The 23,835-nt window shown below is 40.6% G+C and overlaps 1 protein-coding gene across 1 annotated transcript in view; it reads right to left on the bottom strand.

Moving 5' to 3' along the window:
- Window positions 1-23,835, bottom strand: part of MYH10 (myosin, heavy chain 10, non-muscle) — a 163,271-nt gene that overhangs the window by 49,183 nt on the left and 90,253 nt on the right. Inside the window, exons 14-17 of the mRNA XM_006900506.1 lie at window positions 18,500-18,673; window positions 15,018-15,191; window positions 14,569-14,683; window positions 9,876-9,938 (exon numbers count right to left, since the gene is read on the bottom strand). Coding sequence (XP_006900568.1) covers window positions 9,876-9,938; window positions 14,569-14,683; window positions 15,018-15,191; window positions 18,500-18,673 — 526 coding nt within the window. The remainder of the gene's footprint in view (window positions 1-9,875; window positions 9,939-14,568; window positions 14,684-15,017; window positions 15,192-18,499; window positions 18,674-23,835) is intronic.

Genomic DNA, 23,835 nt, shown 5'->3' with positions numbered 1-23,835 from the left:
GGAGGTGTCAGTCCCTGGAGAAGGACATCATGCTCAGAAATGTGGAGGCTCAGCAAAGGAGGGGAAGACCTTCAATGAGACGTACTGACACAGTGACTCTAACAATGGGCTCTGGTGTGGCAGAGATGATGAGGATGGCTCAGGATAAGGTTTAGATCTGATGTTTGCAGGGTTATTATGAGTTGTAGATGACTGGATGGTGCCTAACTACAACAGTTTGCTACTAAATTTAATTCTGAAGCATTCAAGCTAGCTTGTTAGGTATCTGGTCTATTTCATATAGCTAGAAACAAACAAACCAAAAAAGAGGGGGGTGCTTGGCTGGTGATGGTTCAGAATGACATCAGAGACTCTAGCGCCCAGTACTGAGTCAGGTACTCTTGTGGGTTCTCAACACATATTCTCTAAGCAGAGGGAGTTCTACACTAGTCTAGACAAAGATGTGACCTGAAGTAAAGATACTTAACAAATAGGTAACTGCTTTGAATTCCCGAAACAATACCAACATTAAACAATGTAGCTCACTAACACTATTATTACATAGTTGGTGTGGTGTACTGTTGAATTGGAACTGACTCCAACTCCAAGGTTTTCAGGAGGCAGTAAACCACAAGGGAGAAGAATGCCCATCTTTTTCTGGTGGAGCAGCTGGTTGATTCAAACTGCCCACCTCAGGGTTAGCAGCACAGCTCCTTTCTACTAGGCCCTCAGAGCTCATTACATAGTAACACATACACTCTATTAATGGGTCTAGAGTATTTAGAAACATTTGGAAAAACACCAGAAAGTTCACAGCCTGATAAAAAGAACATGGCTTGTGACAAGAAAGCAGTATTTTTTTCTCACACACTAATATTAAGCTGAATTGTCCCCTTTAACTCTGGACCCACCAGGAGTCAAAGCCGTCTGGGTAGACAGGAAGCCCCACTCCCCGCTGCAGGGCTGTTCTCCTGCCCTAATTGCTCCCTGCACCTCCTCATGCTGCAGGACCTGACCTTTTGGGACTAGGGATAAACAAGCCCTTGTAGCAAATAAAAAGCTCAGGAAGTAAACATTGACTGAACTTTTCTGCATTTGTTGTTAAAATAATTTTAAGAACAGCAAGAGGTACAAGAACAACTGTAATAGCAGCCAGGACTAGGGCAACTCAAGTCACTTGGCACTTCCCAACCCCCAGGCGCAGGCTCACCACAGCCTGAAAACTCAGTGCCACTGTCCCCACTTGACCTCTAGAACACAAACCACAATTCCTGAAAGCTGTCTTGATGTTCTCCCAACTGACTCATGCTTAAAAAAACAAAACAAAACAGGGAAAAGAATCTATGACCACATCCACTAAAACAAAACAACCACCAAAACCTCACCACAAAAAAAACTCCCAAACAAACCAAAAATCCACCAAAAAAAATCCACTGAAAATGATAACAAAGTAACTACAATGATAGACAGTACATGAACTACAGCACAGATTCCAAAGCAGCACTCTATAAACGTGCTGCAATCCTGAAGGTATGCAGTTCGAATCCACCAGCTGCTCTGTAGGAGACAGATGAGCAATTTCCTCCCGTCCAATTATTGCCTCTGAAAACCCGCCAGAGGATCAAATGTGGTTCAGTTCCAACTCAAGGTACACAACAGTGAGACTGGATCTGGAAAGTACTGATTGATCAGTCATAGTACTTAACTCTATAATGGAGCTGCATTTAACGACTTACTTAGACAACAACCAACCTAGCTCAAAATTCTTAAAAGCCAGAACTTGATGATTTCTAGGTTTCAAGCCAGGGTTTGAACTGGTTCATTCTGGTTCAATAACCTGCTGATTATTTGTTTTTCCACCTCAAGGTGGAAAATATTTTAGGTGGAAATATTTTGGGTGTTAACTATGAAATGTAAAGAAAATGCAATCTTTGACAACTTTAATCTTTTTCCCCCACTTAATTTGATGCTGCTTATTGGCATCACAATCACATCACACAAATAATCACAAAGAAATGATTTTTGTTTTCAGAATCCACAATGAAGGTTATATAGTTTTGCGTTGGGAAAATCTGTTACAAAAACCTCTTTGAAGTGCTAAAGAGAACTAAGGTGCCCTTGACCTAAGCCATTTTCAATCACCTCATGTATACAAGGTGCACAACAGACATGGAAGGCCCATGAAGAACTGATGCTTTTGGTAAGTAACAAATACTGAATTTACCATGGACTGCCAAGAGAATGAACTTGTCTTGGAAGAAATGTGCCAGGAGGCTGCTTTGACACACAGATGGTGAGACATCACCTCATGTACTTTAGGCATATTATCAGGAGGCGCCAGTCTCTGTGGAAGGATACTGTTCTCTGAAAACAAAGGATCAGATAAAAAGAGAAAGACCTTCAACAAGATAGACACATGGCCACTACAACTGGCTCAAGCACATAGCAACAGAGCTGAAAATGATGTGGGATGGGGAAGACATGATGCAGGCCCAGGACAAAGAACTGGGGAGGGTGTGAGACAGGACTGTGATGCAAGGAGATGGAAGGCACAAAGCAGGACCCTGACATTGGACAATAACACACGACCATGACGCAGCATGGGGTAGAGTTTCATTTGGTTGTACATAAGAGGCGGCAGGGTTAGAATTGACTCTATGCACTTAACACCTCCTCCTCAAATAATGCTGAATAAGAACCTACATTTTATTTAAACAAGATCCAAGTATCTGTAAGGATCACCTGGGGACACTGTTAAAATGCCGATTCTGATTCAGTGTATCTGGGTGGTTGCTGTTGTATGTGCTGTCAAGTCAATTGTGACTCTTAGTGACTATATGCAAGATCCCTAAGCCCTGCTCTAACCTGTGTCAACCTCGCTGTCTCCGACACACTCATTCCCACTACCCAATCACTGAACTGATCCATCTCATTGAGGGTCTTCCTCTCTTGCACTGTCCCTCCACCCTCTCAAACATGATGTCCCTCTCCAAGGAATGGACCCTTCTTGAACATATCCAAAGCATGTCAGACGAAGCTTCAAAATCCTTGCCTCCAAGGAGCAGCCCGGCTTCACCCTCTCCAGGACAAACCTGTTGTTCTCCTAGCAGTCCATGGCATATTCAGCACTATTTTCCAACACTACAGCTCAAAGGCATCAATTCTCATTTTACCATCCTTAATCGCTGTCCAGCTCTCCAATGCACAGCACGCAACTGCTAAGACTATAGCCCGGACAAGGCGCACCTTACTCTCCAGCCTGACATCGTTGCTCTCCTGTATTCTGGAGAGGTCCCGTCCCTGACAGCTGACTTTCCCAATGCAATTAGTCTCTTGATTTCCTGGCTGCTGGTACTGTGGAGTCAAGCAATCTAAAACTGTTAACTATCTCAATCTCTTCACTATCCATCATTGTTAACTATCTTAATCTCTTCACCATCCATCATGATGCTGCCAATTGGCCCAGTGGTGAGAATCTCTGTCTTCTTGATGTTGAGCTTCAATCTATATTGAAGGCTGCAATCCTTGACCTTCTGCAGCAAGCGCTTCACGTCCTCCTCAGTTTCAGCAAGCAGGGTTGTATCATCTGCATAACGCAGGCTGTTGATGATTCTTCCACCAATTCTGATGCCACATTCCTCCTTGTACAGCCCAGCATCCCAGATGAAATGTTCTGCATACAAATTGAAAAGGTATGGAGACAGAATACATCCCTGGCGAACTCCCTTCCCAATTTTGAACCATGTACTGTCTCCTTTCTCTTGGTCCAAGTATAGGTTTCACATAAGCACAATCAAGTGTTCTGGGATTTCCATTCTTCTCAGAGTCAGCCACAGCTTGTTGTGATCCACATAGTCAAAAGCCTTTGCCTAGTCAATGAAGCACAGATAGACATTCTTCTGGTATTCGCTGCTTTCTGCCAAGATCCATCTAACGTTAGCTATAATATCCCTAGTACCACGACCTCTTCTAAACCCAGCCTGCACATTTGGCAGTATTCTGTTGACATATTGTTCTAAATGACTTTGGATAATTTTCAGCAGAATCTTTGCTTGCATGTGATATTAATGATATTGTTCGATAATTTCCACACTCTATCAGGTCACCTTTCTTTGGAATGGGAACAAATATCGATCTCTTCCAGTCAGTTGGCCAGCTGGCTGTCCTCCAGATTTCTTCGCACAACTTAGTGAGCACATGCAGGTCAGCGTCTGTTTGTTGAAATATGTCAACTGGTATGCCATCAACTCCTCGAGCTTTGTTTTTTGCCAATTTTTTTAAAGCAACTTGAACTTCTTCCTTCATCACCACAGGCTCTTGCTCATACATTAGTTCATGAAATTTTTTTGTGTCAGCCAATTCCTTCTGGTACAGTGACACTGTATACTCCTTCCATCTTCTTTTAATGCTTCTTGGATCTTTTAACACTCTACACAAAGCATCCTTAAGTATTGACACTCGTGGCTTGAATTTGTTTTTCAACTCCTTCAGCTTAAGAAACACTGAGTGTAAATGCAACAATGAATGAATGGAAATACAAAATCTCTGTAAATGTTCATTAAAATTAATAAAATAAAATTTAAAAAATGAAAAGGAAAACCCCCCAATATTCTGAAGACAGTGAAAAGACAAAAAAAAGAAAAATTATGAACTTTTTAAGTAAACCAGTATAAAATTAAAAAAAATTATTTAAAAATATTAATAAAAAAATCTGCAAAAAACCCAAAAAACCTACACATTTTTCAGAAGATCAACAGAACTGTGAGTATGTTGTGTGTGTGTGAGTGAGAGAAAAATTAAGTTTTATATAGGGTATACAATTGATCACAAAATTAGAATAAGGTGATGTTGAAATTCAGTATGATTATCTTACTATAGCAGAAGAAAGTGACAGTGGTGCAGATTAGTTTTGGCTCACATGGAAAAGAGTGCAAAGAGTCAACTTCTTAAATGATCATGAATGGAAAGACATTTTCTGTCTTATTGAGTGTCTAAGTCATACCCCAATATACAGAAGATGTCAATAATTTTTTTCTAAATTGTTTTGCCTAGAACACACTCATGTCTCTCTGGTAAGTAAGTGTAGTAATTTTTGTAGCTTTTCTAAGTTTTCATTACACATGTAAAGATTAGACAATAAATTACGCTCTTTCATTACTGAAAAAAACAAAACAAAACACTGAGTGAGTTCAGCCCTTTTGATTTTCTGACTCCAGTTCTTTGCACATTTGATTATAGTATCTTTGTCATCCTGAGCTGTCCTTTGAAATGTTCTGCTCAGCTCTTTAATTTCTTGGTTCGAAAGACAAATTCTCAGCTAAGAGACAAATTCTCAGCTAAGAGTTGAACTAGAAGGAAACAAGTCAAAGCTCTAGTTTTAAACCACCTCTAAGGTAAACACCTTCCTGCCCCTGTCCCCATTATGGCAAGAATGTAAGAGAAAAGAGAAATAAGCAGTGTCAGAGGATAAGGGCCGACTCAGAAGAGCTTGAGAAACAATGGCCTGGAAGTCCTGCTGAACAGGAAACTGGCCCATCCTTGCTGCTTCTGAGTCCTAAGTGAATTCTGCTGGCACATTGCAAGTGCGGCTTCTACGAAGCTGAAAGGGTCTAGCTACAGCTCCATCAGCTTTTAAAAACTTGCATCACAGTCCTTCCTACTCTGTCTCTGGTGTGTCCTTCCAAGTGCAACGGCGGCAATACAGCATTGAAGAGGTCAGGGGTGCTAAACGCCCTGCTACACGGGAAAATGCAGGCACACACACGTGGGCTAAGACAGATGACAGTGTTTTCCTTCCAGCCCTGTCTGGATTGAGCCTGTCACTCATACCTATTACTGTAGACCTTTAAATTGAAAAGCCTTGCCTTTAACTGGGGGGGCTACAATCGATTCTACTAGTGTATTCTGCATGCACCTCCACTTCTGGTTTATCCCAGAAGTCTAGACTTGCAAAACATATTTACAAGAAAGCTGTCCTTGGGTTTGTAGAAGAAACTGGAAGACGCCTGTACTCTGTACGGGACTGGGTCTCCACTGTTTCTTTTTCTTCTTTCTGCTCTTGCTTTCTGATGCTTTTGAAACCCTCTGCTCCACTCTGTCATTTTTATTCTCAAAAAGTCTGTGTCCACTCCATGACTGCATGATGCTATTTCTCTATTACTATTCATAAATGTTCTCTGGTGGCCGAGTCAGGTGGGAATTGTGCTGGCAACCCCCAGAGGTAGGTGGTTGGAATCCACCAGCTGCTCTGAGGGAGAAAGATGGGCAATCTCCTCTCATGTGATTCAGTCTCTGAAAAAACCCTCTGGAGCTTACAACCAGGAGAAAATAAAATAGATGAATGGGACCTTCTAAGAATCAAATCCCTATGCACATCCAAAAACTTCTCCAACAGGGCAAAAAGGGAAGCCACAGACGGGGAAAAAGTATTTGGTAATGACATACCAGATAAGGGACTTATATCCAGAATTTATAAAATATTTGAGCACCACAACAAGATAAAGGTAATTAATTCAACTGAAAAATGGGCACAGAATATGAACAGATATTTCACCAAAGACGACATTCAGATGGCCAACAAGCACATGAAGAAATGCTCAAAATCCCTAGCTCTAAGAGAGATGCAAATCAAAATAACTATGAGATATCATCTCACCCCAGTCAGAAAAGCAAAATTTAACAGAACAGCTAGTAACAAATGCTGGCGAGGTTGTGGACAGACTGGAACCCTTATTCACTGTTGGTGAGAGTGTAAAATGGTGCAACCACTGTGGAAGGAGGTATGGTGCTTTCTCAAAAAGTTGCAAATAGAGATAACGATTTGTCCCAGCAATTCCACTACTGGGAATATACCCTAAAGAGACCATAACTGACATCCAAGCAGAAATATGCACACCCATGTTTATCTAGGCTTTGTTCACAATAGCAAGGAGTTGGAAACAACCTAAGTGCCCATCAACAAAGAAATGGATAGAGAAGCTGTGGTATATGCACACAATGGAATACTATGCTGCAGAAAAACAAGGAACTCATGCAATATTATTCAAAATGGGTGACCCTGAAGGACATTATGCTGAGTGAAGTATCTCAGTCACAAAAGGACAAATACTGCATGGTGCCACTGTTGTAAAACAGGACTGACCTCGGGGTTGGGAGGAGACTGAGAAAGATGGGTTCAATAATGTATACTACATTGAAACAGATGAGGGAGAAAACTGTTTAAAAGGGATATGTGATTAAGTATTTTTGTCATGACAGGAATCCAGAGTGATGGCTGCGTAGTGGAGTGGACCTGGGAGGAGGGATGGTAAAACAATGAAAGATTTTTTGTTTTACTTTTCCAAGAGTGTAGTGTACTAGGGGGGAGGGTTGGGAGGGGGAAAAAGTGCAATAATAAATGAATGGGGGGGGGAACCCAAAACCTCTGGAGGGTCAGCTAGGAGTTGAATCTGGCTCAGTGGCAACAAGTTTGATTTTGGGGAGAGTTTTTATTTCTTGCAGTATTTAGAAGTCCAGACTCCATGTAGTCACGTTGCTATGTACCACTGAGCAGGAAATGACCCATAACTGACCATCTAGAGGGTTTTCAGAGACGGTAAATCACACAGGAGGAAGATTTCCCATCTTTCTCCCATGGAGTAGCTGCTGGATCCGAACAACATACCTTTGGGGTTGGCAATGCAATTCCTCACCACTAAGCCACCAGAGCTCCCTGGGTCCCTCTAGCATTAGAGATGTTTAATACATGTTTGTATGTCAAAGACAATCACAATTTAATCTTTATGAACATCTTCATCCATACTCAATTCATAGTAATAGTAAAATAAAAACAAAAATCAATAAAACCCCTGAGAGAGACCAGTCAAACCACAAAACTTCATGGCCTTCTGAGAATTACTAAAAACACTAATTCCTTCAAATTCTCATGTTAAACTTTCCTAGGGTTTCCTACGAATCCAACTGCACACATATATTTGAATCCATAAGCCCCTTTGGAGGTGAAAAACATTTTGCTACAAAAATTAAATATAGAAAGCTTAGACCATAAAGGATTGATGAGCCTTCAGGAGAAGCAGAGCTTGAGTCCTGGTGCCTGGTTTGAAGGAGCAACACAGCCAAGGGCTCCTAAAGGAGAGAAACAGAGCAGCGCATTCTTAGCACTGAGGGTAACAAAGGTAGGTCGGTGGCCCTGCCCAAATGCTGTCATGTAGGAGACGCTCTGTACTTGAGTCTTCTAGGGCAGGAAGTACCTAGTATGTACACCCAAAGACTGGTTCCATCTATGTTTCAGAGGAGGGAGAATCCAGAAGTCAATAAAGCTACCACATCAGAAAATGAGATGTGGTGTATGGGCTCACCCACCAACCTATTGCCTCACTCAGCAACTTATTGATGGAGCAATTACTGTGTGCCAGGTGCACAGGAGCTTACAGTAAGTGCAAAGAAGCTGTGTCCCTGTTCTGGAAGAACTAACAGTACAGAACAAGAAACTGGGAATTCAAAAGAGTTCAAGGAAATTAATCTAAGAGGACATGGACAAAAAGTCCAAAAGATCAAGAACTAACCTTTTAACAAAACTAGCTCAAAACTACCTCCACACTCTCTCAGCTCTCCTCTATTCCTTTTCCAGTATTCCAGAGGCCAAAGAGGACTAGGTTAAGATTTCTCCCTCTGGGGACGTTTCAGCACAACTCACACATTCTCCGGAATGGTCCATCCACCCACCCTATTTCCCACCAGCCAGGCTTGCAAGCTCATCTTTTCAGAGTATGTGAGTGAGAGCTGCTGAGGGGCCTCTTGACTTAGATTAAAATAGGTACATTTCTTCACAATGTTTAAAATAACATTTGAGATGGATTAGAATCTCAGCATATTTAAAATGATAATGGGAATTTGATGATAAATGTCACTTTATCTTTAGAGTCTGCCACATGTCAGTTTCAATCAACAGTCAGAAGCTTGGGTGGGTTCCATTCCTATCTGAGGCTTGCTGGGCTCTCTCACAGAGAGAGCTAAGGACTTACTGTTGTCAACTTCTGACTCATAGTGACCCTCTGTTGGGTTGCTAAAACGGGAAATCTTTCTGAGGCAAAACTGCTCGGTTCTCCCTCATAGAGCCAACTAGCAGATTCAAATGGCTAACCTTTTGGTTATCAGCTCAACACATTACACACCATTCACCATTACACTGTTTCAAAACAGGGCTAAGGATTCAGATCATAAGATCCAAACTTTCTGGGCTCAACTTAAAAGTCTGATGTAAGAATTCTAACAGTCTACTCCTAGTCTTGACTTGCACATACCAAGTCTTACAGTTTCAGTGTCTCTAGATCAAATTAAAAACTCAAGTAGCTGGATAGGCACACGAATTCCCAACAAAAGATACAATGGTGAGAACAAGACAATATGATAAGTAATTTTTTTTCCCACAAAATGTGACTTATAGGAAAAATAATTAAAACCAACCCAACTTTTTAGAATTGGTTAGAGTTAAAAACTCAGTGGTGACTCAGGCACAGAAGATCATCAGCTAGCAGATCAATACTAGCCATTCTCCCAGTGGGCTGTGCATTAAAAGGACACTTGGAAAGGTAATGGCATACCTTTTACTATCCAGAGCTCTAAATGCTATGCATAAAAGAAGAAGCAATGTATAGGCAGTAGCAATTGAATTTTTTTTTATGCACTCAAAACAGTCACCTTGAAGTATAATAAAATGATGCGTGAAATGAAGGGTTCATGCAATCCTATGAGCAAAACGAAAACAGAAACCCAGAGACCAACCCCAGCCCCTCAGGCTACCCTGCCCTCCCAACCACCCTGCCAGCCCCCACGAGCTGTTCCTGTGGGCTCAAAACCCTTCTGTTTTGGAAGACCTACAGGCTTTATCCATTCACCTGGTGGCTCATGAAGACCAGAAACACTGTCATAGAAAGAAGCTCTCTGAATATTCTGAATCTCTAAAGCAGAGAAACAGCAAAAACAGGAGGACAGAAGAGCAAATACACAAACACTTCAGTTAGTGTGAGAGACATTGACATCACAAGTAAACTTTGAAATTGGGCTACAAAGGTAGCTTGTCCAGAGCAGATCTCATGCAAACTTTATAGTTTCAATAGAGAATTTGCACAGTTGGACAAAGTTCTTTATAAGATAAATTTAAATTCAATCGAAAGAGCACATTCCCACCTCCAGGTGTGAGCATCTTAATGGTAAATGATTATCATGTAAAATGAAGGATGTAACATGGCATTACTTGACTTGTCTATCATGAAATTATCTTGCAGCTAGCCAGTTAGGACAAGACTGCAGTAAATTAGAGAACTGTGAGAAATGTAAACAATAGTGGCTTTGATTGTAAAAATTCACACCACCATGTCATTTTACTATGCAACATAATTTTTACTTCAAATATAAGTTCCCAAAGGACAGGTAACTACTATTAAAGAAAGCAAAATTAAAAGTTCTGTTGACGCATAATGTTAAAACCCACAATATGATATATTCTAAGATTTTGCCAATTAAACATTTAAAAACTTCAGATCATAATTATAAGATGGTATTTGTTTATTATGTTATTACTCATGAAGATATCCTGAGAGGAGTATTTACCTAAAAAGGTAATCTTTATTTTAACTCTTTCTGTATATAACCCGCAAGAAGTGACAAACATCCTATGCAGCTAGTAAGAGACTCCAAAAGATAATCTTTTACCAAAAAGTTGGGTGCTGTGAATCTCTAGGGCAGGGCTGCCAACAATAAGTCTTATTTCTCTGTTCTGGCCTGGAGTAAATTATCCAACACCCCAAAACAAGCTCTATTTTAAAACAAAATATTTTTATACTCAATGTATTCTGTCTCCATGGCAAGCTACTTCACACCCATGGTCAGTCTGTAATTTTCTTTTTTTTTCGCATTTAAGTGGCTATGTCATTGATAGGTGTTGTTGAGTCAAGTACGACCCATACCAACCTTATAAACAACAGATCTGAACTCTGTCCTGTCCTGTGTCATCCTCACAATCTCTGACACACTCCCATTGCTGCAGTTACTGTGTTAGTCTACCTTGTTGAGGGTCCTCTTTTTCATTTCCTCCCACCTTCCCAAGCATGATGTCTCTGCGAGATGAAGATCTTATCATTTTTGCCTCCAAGGAGCACTCTGATTGTACCCTCTCCAAGACATAGCTGTTGACGAAATCAGGTGTCTTTCCATGGCTGATTCATTTCCCTGTGTCCTCTGAGAGCTCTCCATCCAGGTGACCAGCAATGATAAGCTCTCCACTGTGGAACCCTCTCCAAACTTCTATGCCTGCTGCTCACTTTCTATGGAAGATCCTCAAACTGGACACCAGTCCCACCTCCTGTCTGCCCTTCACCCTGTGAGTGAACCTTTCCAATAGAACATGAGTCTGAGATCCATTCTGGAGGTTATACTGAGTTAACTGTCTGCCTCTGTCCTGGACAAAAGGAATTCCTGGTAATAGCAACATTATCAGGATGGTGAACACTTAGGGCAGAAGCCAGAACAATCAAATCAAACTTGGGCTGAATTAAGATTTCTGACGGAAGTTGGACAACCCCGCTCCCAAGCCACACCCATTTAGGAAGTCCTGGGCTACATGCATGGGAAAAGGTATAGACTGTGAGGCCAGAGCACTGTGCAGACAAGCAGGGCTTGTGCTTGGGCCAGAGGTACTCCGTGAGGTTGCAAGGCCTTCCTCTAAGCACTTACGTAACATTTCTGTGTCTGTTAAATGGAATGCACCAAAAAGAAGTTAAAGAACCTCTAAATATGGCCTTACCCATACACATTGCTCGATCATTCTTCTAAACCCCCACCTCCTCTGTCTCCCACTCTCACATTCTAAAACCTCTGAACCATTGCTACCAAAGCCTTTTCTGATATGTGAGAATAAAGGGATGGGATGAAAAGGAAATGGGAGGACACCCAAAAAACTTGGAACTAAGGTAAAAACTAAGATAAAGAGTTCTGTTATTGTGGTTGTGTACATATCTTGATTTCTCAACTAGATTATAAAATTTTGGCAGCACAACGGAAGAAAAGCCTGGTACTCTACTTTGCTAACATATCAGCCACTTAATCCTCTAGGGAGCACATGGAGGCACCGTGATTCAGAGCTGATTTCACTGCAACTGGCTACTTTCAAAATGCATGCTTCTTACACAGAATGAAGTAAGAGAAAAGCTCTTTGTGACATTAACAAAACCCCCTACACCTCTCCATTTCTTCCTCAGACATTCTTTCCATTCACCTCCCAACTCCCCACTTCTGGGGTCTCTCTCTTCAAACCACCCTCCGAGTTGCTGCTGTTGCGCTTCCTCAAGTGTTACTATCCTGGATCACAACGCTTCAGTGGCTTCCAGCTACTTACTCTTTCAAGTCTAAATTCCACTTGAGACTGACAGTCAGGGTTCTCTGCCTAGTCCACCTCATACCCAGGCTCACTTCCTACTCCTGCCCCCATTTGGGCCCCTCCTACTCTAAAGATCAATGGTGCATTGACCACAGCTGAAGATCTCCATCACTGTGCTGTGGTGTCTCAGCCCCTAGCACCCTGCTGTGGTGTCTCAGCCCCTAGCACCCTGCTGTGGTGTTTCAGCCCCTATCATCCTGCTGTGGTGTCTCAACCTCTACCACCCTGCTGTGGTGTTTCAGGCCCTAGCACCCTGCTGTGGTATCTCAGCCCCTATCACCCTGCTGTGGCTCTGCACTTCCTTAATGGGATCATTCTCTTCCCTTATCCTCACCCTTCCCACATCCTACTAACCCCTCCCTAGTTGAGCTAGTTCGTATAACCCATTTCCAGACATTTAAGTCATGATTATGATGTACATGCTTATAAATGAGAGCTTAAAATACCTAGCTCTTAACAAGTTCTCAATAAAAGTGGGATACTATTCAACTAATCAGACTTTCAAGGATAAGACAAAATGCCTCTTCCTCTATGGCATTCTAACTCAGCCCCCAGGAAAAGGGTAGCCCCTTCCTGTTACCCATCCTAAAAAAAGGAATTTTGTTTCATTCAATTGGTGTTTATCATATATGGATTTGTTATGGAAGAGTCTGTAAGCATCTCTCCTCACTCCCTTTCCTGGACTCAAAGATCCAGGTGGAAGGGGCTGAGTACTGCACAGAGTCCTGTTGTCTTAATGAAATTCATTCTCAAAAACAAGTAAATACTTGTTGATGGCTATACTATTCCTTCCTTCTCTTCTGTGGACCCTAGACATTTAGAGTTTCCTGCGCCAGTTTCTCCCATCCCTAGCTTCTGGGTTTAGAGCATCCTCTGCACTGTTAGGTGCCACTGGGTGGAGTCTGACCCATGGGGACCCTGCAGCACCCTCACTGATCTTATGCCCCCTGTTGCCATCACTGTGCCACTCCATCTCACTGATGAGATGTCTCTTCTCTGCTGACCTTCTACTTAAGACTGCAAACTGCACATCAGCTTTCCTTCTCTGGTCCCATCCATCAACTGCTTAGGTTTCTGACATAAAGAGCAGCATAGTGTGCACTCAGGAGAAAGACTAGGAGCTTCCGTTTTAACCTCCTGGAAACCTAACCTTTTGCCACCTGCCCCTCAGGCATATAATCTCTTTATAGAACTCACCGGCTGTCAGCCTCCAGGCATGTTCACGTCATCTGGAGCAGAGAATCTTTCATATGGCAATTTTGGCTCCTACTAATTTTTCTGTATTCACTTTTCTCTTTCTTTTCATTCCAGCAGCCATAACTCCCTGCCTTTTTGCTTTCCATGTTTCTTTTCCTCTCCTAAGAAATCAAGGTTACAAAGTCTAGATGTTCTAGAAAAAGCCAGGGAGAATCTGGCATCACAGTCAAGGCCCAAACAGGGCAGCATCATGAGGCCCTGCATAGTCTACGGCCAGCAGAAAGATGACACAGAATCAGGATGGAATGCATCTGTGAGAGCGAAGCTCAAATAGGAGATATTGGTTCCCACAATGCAGGGATACACCAAAAATTTCATTTTCTCTAGTATTAGTAAAACCTTTTAGTCTAAGATAAAACTATCAAATTTCTACCTGAGTTTCAAGTATACAAAAGAAGTATAAGCAGTGACGCAAATAAAAGCAACTGCTCTGTAAGCGGGTGTCCGAGTCTATTCAGCCAGAGTGTGTGTGGGCGTGCGTGTAGAGGGCACTAGCTGACACTGTCGCTGAGTGAGAAAATGCAGGGGTGTGTACAGCTTCTTGGCTTGAGGGTCCCCAGGCCTTTGGATCATGGCTGAATTAGGAATGGAGAGGCTTGAGGCACATGGCTAGTCCTTTCTGGCCCTACTTCTAGACCCAGCATCTGACACAGAAGGTAAAGGTCCTGTTATCCATTTCTTAGCCCAAGTATTCTTAAAATGGATCAACTCCATCCAATATAATGGCAGCCCTGCTCTAGGGAAAGAAGAGAGTTTTAAAGTAAAAAAAAAATGAAATAAAATAAAATATATATATATATCTGTACGTACATACAATAAGAGAACCATACCATACATAAACTTTAATTGTAAAAGGTTCCAGCCAAGCTTAATTACAAACATAAGCACATCCTTACCATCTTTCCAAAGCTCTGCCACAAATCTGTCTGAGGACTGGTGCAAGAGGGTGGCCACATTGTCATTCAGAGGGTCCATGTTCTTCATCAGCCACTCGTCGGCCTTGTAGTCCACCTACACCGGGCCCAAGCCCAAAGTGAGGAGATGAGGGAAAAGCAAACAGATGACATTTTAACCTTTAGCCAAAAACTTCCATAGACCAATGTGGCCTAGTGGCAAGAAGCTGCACTGCAATCCCAAAGGCACGCAGTTCGAGGCCACCAGCTGCTCCATGGATTAAGGTTGGGCAATCTCTACTCCCACGCAATTGACTGTCTCTGAAAACCTACCAGAGGGTCAGCTATGGGTCAGTTCCAACTCTACAGTAAACAACAACAATAATCCTTTTACATGCTTTCGTAAAACTTCAAACATAATTTACATCTACTTATCCAACAAGGGCTCTTACCTTCCCTGCATAATGTATGATGCAAAAATCAGCTTTGTCTTTTAGTTGTCGAGGTTTTTGAAACTTGGAGTGGGAACCCTGCTCCTGAACCAGTTTTTCAACAAAGGTTTTATCAGTGGCTTTCGGGAACCAGCACTCTTCATCCAAAAGGGCCAGCACACCAGGCGGGTTAGCCTGCCAAGGACAGGGAAGAGGAGCTGACACACTGCATGACACTTCAAATACCAGCGACTTTCTCCACTGCATTTGACAGCTTAATGTCCCAAACAATTTGAACTCTACAATACAGAAATTACCAAATTTCAAAGTAATATCCAAACTACAAATGACTGCAATTTAAATGCTGTGATCTCAATCTGCTAAGTAAGAATAGGTAAGAAAATGAGTAAATAACTAAGGAACTCATAAACAAGTAAATTTTAAGTAAACTAATTTTACTTTTTAGGGAGATTTGGTGGACAAGAGGGTAGAGAGCTGCACTGTCAACCCAAAGGTACTCGGATTTAATCCCCAAAGGGAAAGAAGGGCAATTTTCTCCCTTGTGATTTACTCTGAAAATCAACTGATCTGAGGATCAACTATGAGTCAGTTCTGACTTGACAGCAACACGTTCTTGTTTTAATTTTAAAAAGGCCTGAAAGAAATTGGTGATAAGATTACACTGAAGGTTTATATTTGATGATGGGCTAGATAAATAATGAAAGCTCAAATAGTTGGAATACTATAGATATTTTACTTTCTTATAAATTAAACCTTCTGTTTTAGTGGCAATTAAATTCTACCACTTTATAGTTGATGTATTAGTTAAAATGATTATTACAGAGAATATAGGGAGGGGAATAAGATCAGTCACCAATCATTTTACATATATTTTTTAAACAATCATATCGGAGTTTATTTTTTTGTTACTCAATTAATTCACTTGGAAAAGAGCTAGACAGAGCCAACAGGGCCAGAAAGGCAAAATGCAGAAATGCAGACCAGTAGTTCACAGGGAATGGTGCGGGGGAGGGGACTGCTAATGGGCATAGTGTTTCTCTTTGTACGATAAAACATTTTGGAATGTTTTAAATAATAGTGGTGGTTGTACAAAGTTATGAACCCACCAAGGGTAGACACTGAATATTATTATTTTAAATGACAATTGTAAAACTTTCTTGAAAAATTCCTGATTTGTCATTTATTCTTGAGGAACCCAAAAATCAGTGAGATGATTTGCCCTTTGCCGGTCTAAGTAGGATACACATGAAAACAAAATGAAATATTCCACCACCAAGATGTGATATGCTTCTGGGCCATTATTACTGTTCTGCACACATAACAAATTTGTGAGATATGACTGAATTTGCACTAGTTTGTGGGCACACCCATTTTTATTTTTATCTAGCAGAGAGTCGCCTATATACAAACACGGTTTATAAATGAACTAGAAGTTAAAATTACACAAAAATGAAGCAATATAGCAATGTGGTTAGAGAAAGATGATCCCACAGAATACTGGCATATCGATGCCAAGAAAATTCTTGCCCAATGAGAGTGTCTTATTTGTGGATGGCTCCACCCAAAAACCTTGAAGAATCCAGAGCAGCTAAAAAAGAAATAAACAATCAAAGGCAATCAAGATTAGCTAATTCTAGAGAAGAGACAGTTCTGAGTGACAGATAGCTCAATGCACATTGTTCACCTGACAACTTTGAGAAATAACGTTCTATATTAAGATAATGGGAAAAACCCATCTTTCCACTATGATTTTTATATTTTAAATCCCTTTTAACAAAAACACTAAATTCTGAAATTGGATCTCACACAAATTTAATCTTGTTAAAAATGACTGTGACAGCATGATTATATCTATTATTACACTGCCTCCTTTTAATTTTTCTATTTCATCCGTTTATGTCAAGATCTCTGTGACTACTTTCTAACTGGGTATTTCTAAAGAGCCCGTGGGAGCTCTGGTGGCGTACTCTGTGGGGAGCCGCATGCTAGCCCCAACACAGCGCGCCTCCCTGGGAGTTCACATCACCAGAAGCCCAAGATAGGCAATCTCTTTCCGTGTGATTTACAGCCTTGGAAATCCAAGGAAGGATCAGCTGTGAGGCAATTCTGACTCAACGAGTGTCAGAGGTACAGGTTTGGGAGACTGAATAGTTTTGTTTAATGGTCTACGACAATTACAGGAGTTTTCTAGAAAAGCTTTTTGAGAGCAAGGTGGTGAGATTGGCTACAGGATGGGCACGGTACTACCATCACAGTGTCTCTTTCTGAGTATTTTCCTTCTGGAAAAATAGTGCTCTAACGCTCCATTTTGAAAGGAATCATTCTATATGATATAATTAAATCTCTTACTATAAAAAAATTTTAGAGATTTTTTTAAAAAGTGCATCAGATTTTCATTTCTAGTATTGAACCAGTCCTTGGAAAGGGACATCATGCTTGGGAGGGTGGAGGGACAGAGCAGGAGAGGAAGACCCTCGATGAGATGGATTGATTCAGGGATTGGGTAATGGGGGTAGGTGTGTCAGAGACAATAAGGTTGGCACAGGATAGAGCAGGGTTTAGGGCTCTTGTACATAGAGTCACTGTGACTCACAAGCGACTCGATGGCACATAACAACAGTTGTGAAGAGAATAAAACTAAACCCAAACTTGTTGCTGTCAAGTCCATCTCAATAGTGCTGAGCTGATCCTGGCTCATGCTGATCTCACAAGTGTCAGAGTACAATGATGCTCCATGCTCTACAGGTTTGTTAAGGGTGCGACCTTTTGTAAGCAGGTCACCAGGCCTTTCTTCCAGTTGCCTCTGGATGAACTGGAACCACCAGTCTTTCAATAGCTGAGAATTTAACTATAGAGCTACTCCGACACTCTCAGTGAGAGAAGTCCCATCAGTTTCTACTTAATATTACATATTTCCCTTTAACATTAAACCACCATGGCAGAGCTCCATTTAACCAAAACATTAATCTCTGATGCTTTATATGCTATTAAAAAGGCAATCTTTTTAGATAAAAAAAATCAAATAACAGCTGAAATGTCAAATTAAAAAATAAATCGCCAAATTAAAAACATGTTTGTACTTATGAGGATAAGCTTTGGTTATTTAAAGTTTTATTTACATGAAATATGTTTTTCTCAGCTAAAATGTCCTTATGTTGCCTAGGAAGTCTGAACCTTTGGAAGGCATTGTGGGGTGATGCTAATGTAAGCAGAAGTGAGTGTGGCGGGGGCAGTACATCCACACATGATGGCTCAGAAACCACGCTGTACGAATGGAGAAGCTACAGAAGAGCAGTGGGCATGCCTCTTACATGTCGAATCTTTTTCTTATCAGAGCATTCCCTTCCTTGAAAATTTAGACTGGAGAACTATTTTAACACTGACTGGACAAGATCCCTTCTACCTCAGCTTATGCCAAGACACAAATCAAAGGCACTTTCTGCACAGGAGCTGAAGGCCGAGAAGCCTGTGCACGCCCTCACCGGTCTCTCTATCAAGTCGATGCAGGGCTGCAGGTCTAATCCAAAATCGATGAAGTTCCACTCGATGCCTTCCCGCTGGTACTCCTCCTGCTCCAGGATGAACATGGTGTGGTTGAACAGCTGCTGCAGTTTCTCATTGGTGTAGTTGATGCAAAGTTGTTCAAAGGAATTCAGCTATAAAATGATGAGCCATTTTTCAAACACAGGGGAGAGAAGAAGGAAAAATTAGTCATCTAGTTCTTTTAAAACTTTATTAAAATTGTTAATTAGGTGCCCACTATTTCTTCTCTTTTTCTGGCATTTTTCTTCATCAGTAAAAGAAAAGGACGAAATCTAACCAGATACTACTGACTTGTTAAAATGACGATATTATAAATTCACATTAACTAAATGATCTACAAGTAAGACATTATCCATTCATAATGTGAATAGTTAAGGAATAGAAATGAAGAATACAAGATAGAAACTGAGAAAAAAAGATGAAACAGAGACTTGTGAGGGCAGAGGCAAGGTAAGTGGAGGGAGCTGGAGAGCACAGTTTCTCTCTCACCCTGCTCTGGTCTTGGCTCTGGCTCCAGGGCAAGTTAAGAAAAGTAATCATCTTTACTTGTTGGCAAGTTAAGAAAGTAATCATCTTTCCTTGTTATGTAGAGGTTTATCCAGACTAACACATGGCCTGCATTCAGTAACTGTGATGTTCCCAGTTCCTGGCTGCTTTTCTGTGTTTCTCTCACTAATTTTTTATTATTGCAATATCTCAGAAAGTGAGCATGAGAATCTTTCCTTACATCACAACCATTTCTTTAACTCTGCCCATTTTTCTAATGTGCTGTTCACTGGATACATGGATCTATGAACTAAGAGACAAATGTTTCTGAAAGCAATCATTCGATTTACTATAGACATTTATCAATCTCTGTGCTATTGACATGAATAGCAGATACCTATAAATTACTGCTTTTGTTATTAAAAAATTTCAATTAATGAAGGTTTAATTAATCCTCAAGGAAGAGATTTAAAGTCTGAAAAAAACCACTCCAATCTTCCACACCCATGGAGAGGTCAGAGTTACAGTTTTAAGCTGAAGTCCTGCTAGAAGGCCTGGGCCAAGTCCATCCTTCATGACAATACTCTTCTAGCATGACGCACACTGGAGAGGCCGTATGAACACTCACAACTACTCAACTGTGTTTATTCACATGGACTGTGCATTGCCTGAAGACAAAGAGATCTTAGCTATTTAACACCCTGGTTACTAGCTGAAGTGCTATTAATTTGTCTCTTTTCCATATTTACTGTGCTACCAATTATAATTTTTTAAAATTATTTTAAAATTGTTGTTGTTGTTGTGTACCATCAAGTCTGAACCGACCCATAGCTGACCGTCCAGTGGGTTTTCAGAGGCGTAAATCGCAGGGGAGTAGACTGCCTATCCTTCTCACAGAGCAGCTGGTGGCCTCGAACTGCTTGCCTTCAGGATTGCAGTGCAGCTTCTTGCCACTAGGCCACCAGAGCTCCCTAAAATTGGTGTATGTGGTATAAAACTGAAAAGGTGTAAGAAGAGGTGAAATGAAATCACTCACTCCTATCTACTACTTGTTTTAATGGTCAACCACATCCACCTCTCTCTAGAAATAGTCTATGAACTCATGCTGTCAAGTAGATTACTACTCTCAGTGACTTCAGGTGACAGAGTAAGTACATCAGCCCCATAAGGTTTAGTTGGCTGTAATCTTTGTTGTTGTGTACTATCGAGTCAGAAATGACCCACAGCTGACCTTCTAGTGGGTTTTCAGAGGCAGTTTAATCTCATAGGAAGAGACTGCCCATCACTCTCCTGTGGAGCAGATAGTGGATTTGAACAGTGTGCCTTTGGGATTGCAGTGTAATTTCTCATCACTAGGCCACCACAAATCATTAGGTTTTTCTCCTGAAGAGTCAGTAGGGTGGGGGGAATTTTAAACCATCAATGTTTTGGTCAGCAATGAATGCTTAACCATTTGTAGCATATGGCTCCTTGATCTTTTTTTAAAAAATTTCTACTTAAGATGTATCTTGAAGACGTTCCATTTAAGTATACAAAGTAACTCCATTCCTTATAATAGTAGTCCAGTTCCTTCCTGTATAGCTATGTTGTTGTTGAATGCTGTCCAATATGACTCATAGCAACTCTATAAACAAAAGACCTAAATGCCTTTCCATTACTATCACTGTTTCTCCAAGTTCATAGAGTTTCCAAAGGCATGTGGTTTAGGAAGTGGATGCCATTCCTGCTTCCCAACTTGTTTTACAACTGGGAACTCCACTAAACAGTGTCCATACCTGGAAACCATTCTGGTATTTGATATACCAATGGCACAAGGTTCAGCATCACAGAAAACCCAGGTTACTTCATACAGCACATTAACAAAGAGTGATGTACAAAGTGGAATAGTGTTTCTCCAAACAGCACTAATTTCATTTAGCAGTGAGTGTCATCAAGTTGAATAAGACTCAGAGTAAGCTTTGCACAAAAGACCTGAACTCTGTTCTAGAATTAACATAATTTCTGTACATTAACAGTTTAGAGAGTTTGCAGAGTTTCCAGAGGTATCTAGTTTAGGAAGTGGATGCCACTCCTGCTTCCCACCATGAATCAATGTGGAAGCTCATCCAAACATTGTACAATAATAATGGGTAACCATTATGCTATTTGAGAAGATTATGGAACAGTGTGAAGCATCTCAGCAACTCAAAGTTGTTCAGTAAAGCAAATAGACAAATGATTGCTGCGTTATTTAAAGACTATTCATTTAAAGACACACCCTCTAGCAGACCTCCACCCTTGGGTCAAAGGCTCAAGGACACCCGCTTTTGGGGAAAAAGTGAAGTAACAAACATCAAACATGACCCAAAAACTTCCCTTCCGTGACCACCATCAAGATGCTAGCTAGCAGCCAATTCCCAGAGTGCAGGGAGGCTCCAGGCCCCTGCACCCATAAGATTTAACAGATATAGTAACATCGCTCCCATAAGGTTCTCACGGGTATAAATCTGTGCAGAAGCACACTGCACAGCTTGTTCCTGAAGAGCAGCTGGTGGGTTCAAACCATCACCCACCTTGCGGTTAGCAGTAGCTTGACCACTGCACTGCCAGGGCGGCTAACCAACCTCCTACTAGCAGACACTGGGTTTTACCTCTGATATATAATGCTCACAAAATGACTGCATTTTTATTATTAATTCATTTTTCCCACCATTTGTTTTTACCCATTCCTTTCCTATCAATACGGTTGGGTTCTAAACACCAGGCCATGATATGAAAATTGTTATTTAAAAAATGGAGGCTGGCTCCATCAGATCATAAAGTAGAGGATAACTGCACCTTTATTCAGCTGCCACATTACATCACTGCATTCCTGCCAAACCACTGAGTCAGTAAAGTAAATGCATAACCACGACCAGCAGATCCAGCGCTCCGCTTACTGCAGCATTAGCACCTATGTTATATTGTCAATACACACAATAGCAGAACAGTATATTTTTGGCTCTTGTCATAAATGTGAGATGTCAAAAAAAGAAAAAGCTGGAAAAAAAGGAAAAAAAAAAAGCACAAGTGTATTCATACCAAAGCAATACTTGCTGAAATTCTTTAGTCTTACAGAATTTTCCTATGTTCTAATATAAGTGTTTGATGTCCTTTTCAGAATTTGACTACTCTGTACTACTAATTTTTCTTTTTTTTATAGACCTGTGTTTTTCTTTTTTTATATATCAACTTTTTTAATTGATTCATATCCTGTGTCCATTTGGTGATTGTGTTATTTATCTTTGTCTTGTTGAAGTACTGGAGTATTCGATAAATTCTAGATACAAGTCCTTATCAGTCACTACCAAACATTTTTTCCCAGTCTGTGGCTTTCCTTTTTATGCAATTGGAAAAGTTTTTGGATGTGCATAGGGATTTGATTATTTGAAGATCCCATTCATCTATATTTTTCTGTGTTTTTAATTTAAAAAAAATTTTTTTTCGATATTTTAATGAAAGTTTATAGAAAACTTGGATTTCCATTCATTCACTGTTACACATTTTCCTTCCTACCAGCCCTCCCACCTCCAGTTCACTTTTATCTTTTAAAACATTCTTTCATTGTTGTACAATTTTCTTCTTCTCTCCCAGTCCACTTTGCTATGCCCCTCTTATTCTGGATTGTAAATAATACCTAATCATATATTTCTTTTAGACAATTCTTCCCTTCATTGATTTAAATGCAGAGCTCGTTATTTATCCCTTCTTTTCTTAGTTTTATCTCAACCCCATGGCAGTCCTATTTTATAACTGTGGCATTAGTATTTGTCCTTTTGTGACTGAGATATTTCACTCAGCATAATATACTTCAAGGCCACCCATTTTGTATGAGTTCCTTGTTTTTCAGTGCTGCATAGTATTCCACTGTATGAGTATACCATAGTTTCTCTAACCATTCATTTGTTGATGGACATTTGGGTTACTTCCATCTCTTTGCTATTATGAACAATGCAGCACTAAACATGGTTGTGCATATATCTGTTTGGGAGGAAGTTCTGGCTTCTTTAGGGTATATTCCCAGTAGTGCAACTGCTGAGTCAAATGATATTCCTATTTTCATCTTTTTGAGAAAGTGCCATACTGCCTTCAATAGTGGTTACACCATTTTATACTCCCACCCAAGAGAGAATAAGGGTTCTAATTTCTCCAGAACCTCATCAGTATTTGTTGTTTGCTGCTTTGTGTAACTTTACCTATTGTTACTGGGGTGAATCTCATAGTTGTTTTTCTAATTTGTTTTTCAAGTTAAGAGTAAGGATGCCTAGTTCTCCTTACAATTTCTATTGTTCTCTGTCCTCCGGTCGATCACAACTCACAGCAATATCACACACTGAAAGCAGGACAGTGCTCTGAAGGCTTTCCAAGTTCATGATGCTTTGGAAGCAGGTCCCCAGGACCGCCTTCCAAAAGGCCGCTAGGAGGGATTGAACCGTCAACTTTCTGACTGGTAGCTGAAGCTTAACTTTTTGTACCACCTAACGACAACCAAAATTTCTATTCAAGGTTTTAAACAAAAATGTTATATTATTTGGGGAATAATGCAAAATTATCCTAAGAACAGAGTGTGTTTTTCCATTTGCTCAATTTTCTTCTTTTTCTCAGTGGCATTTTAAATTTTTCTTCATCTACATTTTGCACCTGTTTCCCTTAAATGTATCCATAGGTATTTGATCTGTTTTTAATACAGTTGGAAACAATGTCTTTTCTTTCACTGGATCTTCTGATATATATCTATATAGAAAGGTAAAAGATTTTTGTTTTTAAATAC

Source organism: Elephantulus edwardii, unplaced genomic scaffold, assembly GCF_000299155.1.
Source record: "Elephantulus edwardii isolate Elephantulus edwardi_28Jun2011 unplaced genomic scaffold, EleEdw1.0 scaffold00286, whole genome shotgun sequence".
Taxonomy (NCBI): Eukaryota; Metazoa; Chordata; class Mammalia; order Macroscelidea; family Macroscelididae; genus Elephantulus; species Elephantulus edwardii.
This window is presented reverse-complemented; position numbering and strand designations above follow the sequence as displayed.